Source organism: Nicotiana attenuata, unplaced genomic scaffold (assembly GCF_001879085.1).
Source record: "Nicotiana attenuata strain UT unplaced genomic scaffold, NIATTr2, whole genome shotgun sequence".
NCBI lineage: Eukaryota > Viridiplantae > Streptophyta > Magnoliopsida > Solanales > Solanaceae > Nicotiana > Nicotiana attenuata.
The window spans coordinates 210,684-222,785 of NW_017671630.1; the positions used below are offsets into that span (position 1 = coordinate 210,684).

At 38.9% G+C, this 12,102-nt stretch overlaps 1 protein-coding gene across 1 annotated transcript; it reads right to left on the minus strand.

Moving 5' to 3' along the window:
- Positions 1-7,832: 7,832 nt before the first annotated feature.
- Positions 7,833-12,025, minus strand: LOC109209396 (G-type lectin S-receptor-like serine/threonine-protein kinase At1g61500). Its single transcript, XM_019372655.1, has 7 exons — positions 10,091-12,025; positions 9,897-10,013; positions 9,551-9,762; positions 9,127-9,337; positions 8,709-8,946; positions 8,371-8,521; positions 7,833-8,274 (listed from the first exon to the last, which is right to left on the minus strand). The coding sequence occupies exons 1-7, from the start codon at positions 11,394-11,396 to the stop codon at positions 7,975-7,977; spliced, it is 2,535 nt and encodes an 844-aa protein (XP_019228200.1). The 5' UTR covers positions 11,397-12,025; the 3' UTR covers positions 7,833-7,974.
- Between the last annotated feature and the right edge of the window lie 77 nt (positions 12,026-12,102).

The window sequence follows — 12,102 nt, forward strand, 5'->3', positions numbered from 1 at the left end:
CGAGCTCATTCAATCTAGGATCAATTAGGACTTTATTTGGTTGTAATGTAGGCTACGGGACGGGTAGGATATATTTAGATATAAGAGTGACTACACCTCCCTAAGCACTTTAATACATATACTTTAACATTCAAACCCCATACTTATGTCAAACCAAACTCCACCTTCACATCAATGTATAATACCCCATACTTCTTTAAGCACAATTAAAGCAAGAGTCACAACTTATTGAAGAAATACTTCTTTTTTTCACAGCAATACAACTATATTTTTTTTTCCAATTCAAGTGGCTCTTACTTGTTCAAAACAGTACACCTTTCTCCTGGTTTCATTAGTTCCACTCAAAAGCCAAACCAACCACCCCACACTTTAACTTTTACATAAATCATCACAATTCAAGTGCTTATGAGAGGTTAAAAGGTTCAAATAGATAGTCCATTCAAACAATTGAGTAAGACTTGTAATGTGGTTGCCAAAGAAACAGGATTACAGGCTCAAAGGGGTTAACTACAATACATAACAATTAGGCGGGTAAAATATACATATCTGGCTCAACAAAGAAATGCCTATATCACTTCCTAGACTGAATAAAACTACTATTTCGCTTTGCAAACACACCGGGCAAGTTCTAGGCATCAAATGCAATGCACAGAATATAACAAATCCTTACACACATATGGCACATAATTCACTCAGGATTGGTTTCATCAAGACACTCTAGTCAAAGCAGTTAAGCAAAGTTAAGATCATACAATTTAAGGTACTTATACAAGAGTCAAAAACTGAGCCTAAGCGTCACAGCCAAAGTACTTACTATTCTCAAGGCATAACCAAGTCAAGAGATATTGCTTCAATTCAAAACACAACACAATAGCTCCTATTCCTAAAAAAAACTAACTATACCCGGTTCAAATAAAACCCTTGGAAAAGAACCGTGGTTTAAAGAAAAACCAAGGGGGAATTGCTACACTACCTAAAAAATTTTTTTTTTTAGACTTAAATCCCTCAAGAAAATTATCTAATAGATCCATCGTCCGGAAAATTCCAATCTTTTTAAAAAAAAAATACTATTTAATTAAACTAATACAGCTAAAGTAGTATGAAAAGTCACCCAGACAATCTCATCACCCCACACTTAAAATTGTGCATTATCCCCAATGCACAGCATAACCATAAGAGGGTAAGAGAAACTCCCCGGTAGGCCAAAGGCCGAAGCACTAGCAGTTCATGGGGTACTCAGACTTCTCCCAGGCTTGGTCCTTCGTGCGGGTACCTCACACTTAGTTCTAACCATTTGATTTGTTGTTGCATCCTTCCAATACCTTTGCTTTTCATGCTCCTAAAGAATAAAAAAAATTGACACTACAAAAATAATACAATTAAAAAAAATAAAAAATAAATAAAAGAAAGCAATAAAGCTGGGTTGCCTCCCAACAAGCGCTTGATTTAACGTCGCGGCACGACGCGAACCACTTTTTGCCTCCACCTCGAGCTTATAAATTGAACCCCAAGTTTCGATTCAAGCTTATGATTATGGTCATGGGGCGGTGGAACGAATCTAACTGGCCCAAGGAAATAATGCAGTATTCTGCATTCCTTGGCCTTTGTATGAGGTATGTAATCCTGACTTTCTGGCAAGAAGAATTCCAGAATATATGCACCTTGTTCCTCATTTCTTGACTCTTCGATTGGTTCAGATGACTCTATTTCCATATCATCATCCAAACATAATGTCGAAAAATGCTTGGAGTGTGGACCAACGCGCTCAAACACATGAACTTCAGGACTCTCAACATCCTCAACATCAGTGATACTAGAGTCAACAAAATTTATATCCTCAAAGTCCTTGGCTGGCTCTAGTCTCACTTCTTCAACATTGACATCCTCAAATTGTGGTTGGCTAGGTTGTTGATGTTCTACTCTGACCTCCCCAATTAACACCTCAAATTCATGCTCTTCTTGGCTGCTATCCTCAATATTGGCTTGTTGAGCATTAAAAGCTCCAACCACTTGACTCAATTGAGCCTCCAACTTGCGAATAGTTGCCTCTTGCCTTTCTATGTGCAATTGTTTCTCATTGTTTTGTTCCAGAAGGCACTTTAGCATATCCTTGATCTCCTTCAAGTCCGCATTCCCAGGTTCTTTGTTCCTATTAACTTCACAAAAAAGGTAGAACCATCATAGTAAGGGGTTGGGGGAAAATAAGAAATATAAGCACAACCATGAAGGTGCCCATTTTTACCACCATACACATCACACACATTCCACAAATAAGATTGAGTTGGTGCACATAACTCGCTCTTAGGAATGTTTTGAAAATTTTGCCACGGGTGATTTCCTTCACAATATGTATGGAGATCAATAGTAGAATTATCTACACCTAAATTCCAATAATTCCAAGATGCCATGTTTCTCAAATCGATAGTTATAAAAAAATGCAAAAAAAAAAAAAACAAAACAAAAGAAAACAAAATAAAAGTTCAAACTCGTAACCTAGCAATATATACAGCTACAACTACACTGTTAGTTCCCCGGCAACGGCGCCAAAATTTGATCACGCCCAACTCTAGTCCTAAAAAAGAATAAGCGGTCGCTGCAAATATAATCCGGTCTAAAAGTCCGGAGTCGAATCCCACAAAAAACAAAGGTTTCGTTGCAATTGTTCAATATCACAAAGAAGACAAGTTTGAACAATTTCTAAATTATAATATTAAGATTTTTATATCTAACTAATTAACCAACAAATACTATAAAACGGTAAAATTATCAACTAACGAGACAAAGGTTTGGAGACTAAATTAAGGAGGTCAAGAGTTATGATTTCCCCAATTATTGATTTCATTAATTGTATGTTTTTTATAGCTTTGACTTAGTTGCCTCTATCAATCATGAACTCTCCATCTATTATAATCTCTCTCAAGAAATTATGATAATTTACTAGACACACTCTCTCAAGCTACGCTAGCTAGATTCACATTACAGTTCGCTTAGATCGCACCCGAGGTATCCTTATCTCTAATCCAACCTCTAAACCCTCGGTTATGACTCTCGCATATACTCCGGGAATGATGTTGTTCAAACAAATACCTAAATATGCACTCTCTCTCAAGCAGATACATAATAAATAGGAACGGCTAATTGAGGATCCTTTCAATTAACCAAAATCAAAACGTAGTTGAACAAATAGAGATTAACAACTAACTCAAAACTATATTAATATAACAACCAATTCATCCCCAAAAGGTTCCATCAAAACCCCAGAAAACGAACTAGCTTTTCATAAAAGTATGTGAAAACACAATACTCCAATTCATAACCAACAATAAAATAGGAAGAAGAAAAGGAAAAACTCGTAGTTGAATTCCTCCTTGCTCCTAGAATGTTCTTGCCTCCAAGGGTGTTGTCTAACCCTAAAGTAGTGTCTCTCTCTTCAAAGTGGTGTTTTAGGATGTATTTATATGACCTAGGGTTGATGAGGGGCGGAATTCTTCAATCCAACTTCGGTTGTAAGAGCTGGAATCTGCGTATGCCTTCGCATCTAGACGCGGACTTTGACGCGGATCCGCATTTGCCTTCGCGTCTAGACGCGGACTTTGACGCGGATCCAGCTTTTGAAATTCTTTCATTTCGCGAAGCGCTCCGTGCCTTTGCTTCGCTTCGCTGTTTTGTGCCTTAACTTTCTCCTTTTTCTCGTCCGACTTCGTGCCACGCACGAGAATAGACGAGCTCCTACTCCTTTAATTTCTTCTTTTTGTGTCGAATTGTCATCTTTTGATCATTTATCATCCAAACTCGTTCCTACATATAAGAAACACATAATGAGTATATTTCACTTTGAAAATCATGTAATCTCCCGCGACACACACAAGAATTAATATGCAAATATACTCAAAAATATGCACTTTTCATCATTTATCAGGTCTCAAGACCCCCAATTACAACTACGCAAGAACAATGAACACGATCTACCACAATAGAGTCACCCACCGGTGTAGACATATAAATAGGAGCACTCAAAGAATCACTAGGCATAACCAGATACGGCGCAAAATAAGATGACACATAAGAGTGTGTAGACCTTGGATCAAATAGCACTGAAGCATCTCTACTACAAACCAGAACAATACCTGTGATAACTGTATTGGAAGCCTCAGCCTCAGGCCTGGCTGGAAGAGCATAACATCGGGGCTGGCCCCCACCACTCTGAACTACATCTATGGGACGGCCTATTGCTGGCTGGCCTCCACCTCTAGCGGCCTGACCTCCACCTCTAAGACCTCTACCTCCACCTCTAGCTGGCTGAGCGGGCTGTGAAACACTCGCTGCCTGAACTATGGCACGGGAACCCTGATGCTGAGAGCTGCTCGATGCCCGAGGGCAAAATCTAGCAATGTGACCCATTTCACCACAAGTATAACAAGCCCTCGGCTGCTGACCCTGGCGGCCTGAATGAGTCCCTCAATGAACCTCCTCACACACTCTCTCTCTCTCAGTGGGAAGAAAATTCTCCAAAAGCAGCTGAGAAAACTGATCCCAAGACAAAGCTGGTGATCCAACTAGTCTAGCCAAACAATAATCTCTCTACCAAGTCTCCGAAGACGTAGCTGATCTATCACCGGTCTGTGCTGCTGCTCGCCGAAGAAGCGGTACGTGACCTCGCCATTCGTGAAAGAACAAGAGTGGAAGTTCAACTAGCATTGAGAAATCAAGTCGCACGACAGGAAAGAATAGATGTGAAGTTTTTCCTAAATCTGTAGCCTCTAGGGGATAAATACTGACGTCTCTGTACCGATCCCTCACACTCCACTAAGCTTGTCCGTGAATTGTGAGACCTATGTAACCTAGAGCTCTGATACCAACTTTTCACGACCCGGATTTCCCACCCTCGGGAGTCGTGATGGCGCCTACTAGTGAAAGCTAGGCAAGCCAACCAATTGATTTATTTACCTTATTTTCATTTTTAATCCAGTAACAATTTAGAACCAACAATTAATAAACAACATAATTTAATAGGCGGAAGACTAGATTTCAAGTTTTAATAATGCTACCAATATCCATCCATAACATCTACCCAAGACTGGTGTCACAACTTCACAGACTGTCTAAGAGTACTACAAATAAAGGTCAAAAAGAAATAATACAACACTGTCTCTGGAAATACAAGAAAGAAACAGGAATAATAGCTAGGAGGAGGCGCCAAGGCCTGCGGACGCCTGCGGGACTACCTCGGGTCGCCTGATGAATGCGAAACAGCAATCTCACTGCGGTCCGAAAGCTATAGCACTAGGATCTTCACAAAGAGTGCAGAGTGTAGTATCAGCACAACCGACCCCATGTGCCGGTGAATGCCTAGCCTAACCTCGGCAAAGTAGTGACGAGGCTAGGACCAGACTACCAAATAAGCCTTTGCAGTTAAATCATACACAGCGGAACAATACAAGTAGAAATGTACAACTAAGGATGGGAGGGGGAAACATGCTGCGGGGACATCGAATAATAACAGAAGAACAACGAATAAATATAAGGATCACCACAGTTCAATTGAAGATAGGAAGGGGGAATCATGCTGCGAGGCACAACAAGTATCAAAAGGAAACCAACAATTAAATGTAGAGAAACCATAACTCAATTATCAGTAAAAATCAGGAAATCAATGACGAGTGCACGGCATCACCCTTCGTGCTTTAACACTCTCTCACCAAAACAATGCATGGCATCACCCTTCGTGCTTTAACAGTCTCTCACCAAAAACAATGCACGGCATAACCCTTCGTGCTTTACACTCTTCCTCACCCAAGCAACAATCACAAAGCAATTTGGGTAGGGAATCAGTAACATCACGATAAAATCAAGTAACAACAGAAAATCAGTAAATAAGCGTAAAGAATACCATAACTCAATTACCAGTAAAATCAGGAAAAGCAAGGATAAGTGCACGGCATCACCCTTCGTGCTTTTACCTCACATAATCACTCGTATAAAGGCGCGGAATGGTACATCGTGCGGCACGGCATCACCCTTCGTGCTTTAACACTCTCTCACCAAAAGCAATGCACGGCATCACCCTTCGTGCCTTACACTCTTCCTCACCCAAACAACAATCACAAAATCATAAGGGCAAGTAAATAAAGGAAATCACAATAAAATTCCGGCAAGGGAACAATATAAAAAACAACAACATTCCGGTAAGGGAACAATATTAAAAGCAACAACATCGCGGTAAGGGAACAATATTAAAAGTAACAACGTCCCGGCAAGGGAACGATACCATAGTCCTCTTCTCTTTTTCACATTTACTTCACATCTCGATTCACTATTCGAGCCAATGCTCTATAAGGTTCGATTGCCAATTATGCTTCCACAAATCACTTTAATACTTGAGCCAACGCTCTTCACTGTTCAAATACCAATATTCTTTCCACAAACCTTGCTCAACAATAGCAATCATCACATTAAACATGAACAATACAAATGGAGTCACATTAATCATAACATAAGACTCACGGGCATGCTTGACACCAACGTATAGATACTCGTCACCAAAATTCCCAATTCCACCATGAAACCCTAGATTCTAGGATGAAATCTTGTAAAAAAAAAAGTTAAGGAGTAAAGAAAATGTGTTAGAAATTACTTACTAATGTTTTGGAGAAGAAAGAGTGTTCGGAAAATTGCCTCTTACGTTGTTGGGGTTTTGAAATGTACAAAATAACTGAAAGTCTCGTTTAAATATACTCCTCTCAGCCCCTCTCCGCGGACCGCACAAAAAGGATTGCGGCCGCAGAGATCACCACGGAGAATGTTGACTGCAGTGATATGCTTTAGTATTTTGGCCATAACTTTCTCTACAGATGTCCAAATTGTGATTTCTTTACTTTAATAGAAACTAAACACGAAGGGCTACAACTTTTGTTTTTGAATCATCTCAAAATTCCTTGTAGATCAAAAGATATAGGCTTCCGAAGTCAGACCAGTGAACCTGCAGATTCTTCCTCATCGCGGACCACACAAAATCGAGTGTGGCCGCAAAGTCCCCACCGCAGACCGCACGAAATCTTTTGCGGCCGCAAAGGCGGGTTCAGAGATTGCAACTTCTCTGCTCCTGCAACATTTATGTTTTTAAGTCTAAAACATCCCGGAACCTATCTGAAACTCACCCGAGCCCTTGGGACTCCAAACCAAATATGCATACTAACTCAAAAACATCATATGGACCTACTCGTGCGATCACATCATCAAAATAACATGTAAAACCATGAATTAAACCTCAAAACTCATCATTTTCATCAAGAACACTTAAAGTTCATAACTCTACAACCGGAAGTCCAACTCACGTCAAATAAACTCCATTTTTTACCAAATTTCACAGTTATCATTTAAATACTATAACAAGTTTGTACCGGGCTGCCGAACCAAAATACAGGCCCGATACCAATGGTTTCAAGCATTAATTCTTTTCTTCATTTCTTAGATAATTCAGCAGAATAATTTCTTTCACAAAATTGATTTCTAAGGCTTGGGACATCGGAATTCATTTCCGGGCATACGTCCAAGTCCCATATTTTACTGCGGAATCGTCGGAACACGTATCCTGGTCCGTTTGCTCAAAATGTTGACCAAAGTCAACCATAATCAAATTTTAACTCTAGAAATTTCTATTTCTCATAATTTCACATAGAAGGCTTTCCGGATATAGGTCCGGAACACGCACGCAAATCGAGGTGAGGTAAAAAGGAGGTTTTTAGGCCTCGGAACACTGAATTTGTTTCTAAAACAAGTAATGACCTTTTGGGTATCACAAAAATAATGTTAACCAGTAAAGATGGACCCTGTAGAAAATTGGGTTTAGAAAAGAATTACATCCCCTGGAATGGTTCATTTACAAATTGTGAGGGATACTAAACATCATCAGGAGGCTAATGACTGGATTTCTGTACTTGACTTACAACTTTTAAGAATGTACATTGACATGTTCTATCCTTGAGACAACGATGCACTAAACTCATTAACGGAACATTTGTCATTATCTTTTGCTGAACCTCCAAGATCCAAATATGTTTCAAACTTAAATGTAGGTTGTTTAGGAGTTGCGCATTTCATTTCACTGTTTAACATGAGAATTATGGCTGCCATTGTAGGACGATGCCTAGGACATTCTTGAACACAGACAAGACCAACATGTAAGCATCGCGTTATCTCTTCGGGAGAAAATGAGTTGATCAATGTCCCATCCATGAAGTCTAATCCCCTTTCTTCACTCCACAATTTCCATGCCTGCAATAGTTGTATACACTGTCATGAGGTTCAATACAAAAAAATTAGTGAAGTTGATCAAATAGTAATGGAGCATCAGAGAAAGAGTGTACTAACATAATTGAGAAGGTTAAGATTCTCTTCAACGTAATGGAAACTTGAATTTTTCTTGCCACTTATGATTTCTAATAGCAAGACTCCGAAGCTGAAGACGTCAGATTTCTCAGAGAATACTCCCCTCAGAGCATATTCAGGAGACATGTATCCACTGCATTTATTGGACAAAAACATTAGTACTTTCAAAAGTAAATCAAAAACAACAGATGTTTTATGATGCAAATTTGGATTGTACAGGTATCAGGTGAGGCTACCAATAATTTTTACTTCTTGATTATACGTTAATCGGAGGTCCTGAATTTCTATCAATTGAGAAGTACGGAAATAAGGTTGCTTACTATGTTCCAGCTACTCGGTGAGTATGCACAAGCTGCTGCTGCTTCTGAAACGTTCTTGCTAAACCAAAGTCTGAAATTTTTGGATTCATCTCTTCATCCAAAAGGATATTGCTTACTTTCAGATCACGGTGGATAATATTCAGACAGGAATCTCGATGTAGATATAGTAGCCCCCTAGCAACACCTTGAATGATGTTGAACCGTTTAGGCCAATCTAGCAGTTCTTTCTGTGATGTATCTGATCATTAAAGAGTTAAATAAGTATCACCAATAAGAATGCCTTGGACTAGTTGAACATGATAGCAACTATATATATTTTAGGAGCATCTGGAGGCAATGTTTTAGGATTAATGTAGCAATACGCAAGCTTTGTTCTGACTCTAAGAGATGGAAGAGAGAAAAACAAGGGCAGCCATACCAAAGAGAAATTTATCCAAGCTTCTGTTTGGCATGTACTCATAAATTATAAGAAGTTCTTCCCCTTCAATGCAGCATCCCAGGAGTCGTACAAGATTCCTGTGCTGGAGTTTTGATATTAATACGACTTCATTCTTGAACTCCTCTATACCTTGCCCTGTTCGATTAGAAAGTCTTTTCACTGCTATTTCTTGTCCACCTTTTAGCTTTCCCTATGCAAGGTCAGCCCATTAAAAGTCAAATGATCAGAAAACTTACTTTACAAACCCCTCCAGCTCCCTCAAAAGAAAAAAAATAAAGGGGTAAAAGAAGTTGGACAATTCATAATTTCAGTAATCAAATCCCTTATAGTGCAAGTTCCGCGATGGACTTTTGTGTATTTGACCACGATATTAGGTTAAGTGCTTGAGGAAAAGTGTAGTTACCTTGAAAACAGGGCCAAATCCTCCTTCCCCAAGTTTGTTGTCTACTTTGAAGTTGTTTGTTGCAGCTGCAATTAGCTCAAATTCAATTAGTGGAAGCTCAATCGGATCTTCTTTCTTTAAATTGCCAACCCAGACACTTTCCAGTGCGTATTCTTTTGAAATGTTGCATGAATCACCTATACGAAAACTTATGGTTCCTTTTCTTTTTTGTCCTGTTAAAGGAAGCAAATAATTAAAGATCAGGCTAGACGTTCGCTGCATAGCTGTGTCAACAAACCTATCAAGGTAGTTTCATTTGTCAAAAGCATTTTTTTCTTATTCACGTTAGGAGGACATATATCATTACCTGTTTGATAAGCCTTATTTTTGAGTAAACAATATAAAGCAATCCCCAAAAAGAGACTGGAAAATACTGCAGAACATATGATTAGTGCTCTTTTAACCTTCCGCGTACCTGGAAAAACTGAACGACATTTCAATAAGCTATTGCAGTAGATGGATTACATCATAAAGTTAGTGTAAAACTAATGTAACAGTTACCTAATTCTGAGTAAGCAAGCCGAAGGAAAAGATCTTCCCCAGAATATGAGTAATCCTGCATATCTAAAAGATCTCCAGACCACACCATACACCTAATTCCTGCCACATAAGCATAAGCAGTGCAAGAGCAATTGTTCAAACATAACCTTTCACATTCACTAGCACTATCAAGGCGAAAAATAGCAGCAAGATCAGGCAGTTTTAGTCCACTAAACTTCAAAAAACCGTCCTGCTGTCCAACCCCTGGAGACGTGCTATTTCCCTTTAGCTGACATAGTAATTTAGTTCGCCTCACACAACCACCTGTCCAGTTCCCTCTGCTCCACTCGTCACTAGACCGTGGCACAAATCCTCTTAAGCAGCTGCAAGTTGGGAATTTGTTCTTGCTGCAGATTGCTGAAGGTCCACAACTGTTATATATATCACATGGTGCATGTACCATCTTAGCATAGACTTCCCAAGCTGGAGCCCCATCGGTCCACTGAACAACTTGAACAGATCCTGTTGACTGAAGTTCCACGAAAATTAGAAATGAAGTATTTGGAAGAAAGGTGAAATATGCAGTTCCCTGTTGAAAATCTTGCTGAAAGACAAACTGAACTATATAGGCTGCTGAATCAATATAGGGCAAACCAATGAACTTCAGTCCATTCCACTCTCCGGTTCTGTAGTAGGGAGTAGATTTGTTCCATATGAAAAACTGAGGAGGAAGTTGCTCCGAGATTCCAATAGAAAAATTTCCAGGTGAGGGGTCATTTTCCTTGTGCCAAGAAGATAAGAGCCATCTCTCCCCAGTTATCCTGTTGAAACCTATTTTCATTCCAGGCAAGAAGGTATCACAAGGATAATCGAAACTCTCAAAGAAGCATTGTCCTGAGATATTATCTTTAAGCACCAAATTCCCACTGTCCAGGAGAACAACTTCAACTGTGTTATTAGTTGGGACAGACACATTGCTTGACCAGATAACATTCTGTACACCATCAAGAAGCACCAAGTTTCCATTTTTGCTAATTGATAGACTCGCAGCGGAATCAGAAACTTTCAGTGGACTTTCTCTGTTTGCGACCCATACAACTTTAAGAGGAGGGATATTATTAAACCATATCCCCAGGTACCGTTTACTAGAATTGGCAGGAGTGAAGAATCCCAATTCAAAAACCTGACCAGCAGAGGTTAAAGTTTCCCCTACAAAGAGTTTTTGGGATTGTAGAATGGTGTCTGAGGCATTACAGGAATATGATTGAATGATACAGTCAGAAAGAAGAGAGATCAAAAAAAAATTCCAAGCTTGTCTGAATCCCATTTTCTTAATTGAAGAACTCCTATCATAACAAACATCAGGGGACACTTAAAAGAGAGACAGCTCAATTAACAATAACCAAATAAAGGGACTAAAAACAAGAATAAATATAGCTGTAATTCTCCAAGTAATTCAAACATGGTGAGTAATATTGTTATATAAAAAAGAAGTATCAAGTCTATCAGACTATCCAAAAAACTATTCAAAAGATTTTTGGACTGTGCTTTGTTGTTTTCCCCCTTAGATAAGAATGAGTATTTGAAGTCAAATTTAAACTTTTCCCTGTATTTAGCCGTAAGCATATGGTAAGAGGGTGAGAAGTCACTATAACTTGTGTTACTTTATCGAGAGCTAATTTTGGACTGAAGACTAAAGTCCATATCTGGGAATAAAGGTGATTCATAAAAACAGCAACTTTTTTTAAAATAAGAAAACAATAGGAAATAGACTGACCTGAATACAGCAGGAGTTAATTTCTCCCTTCTAGCTCATCAAGTCCCTAAAGACCAACTCTACTAGTATATACAACACTCTTCCTATAGATTTCAGATCTGATACACTGTTCTCGTCTTAAAAAGAATAGCGGGATTTGGGTATGAAAATCAACTCACTTTAATTTTTTTTATGTGTTCTCCGTATATTTAAAATATATATATGTATGTAAATAAAAAGGCATTATAAATTACTATAATGAAAATATTTTTTAAAA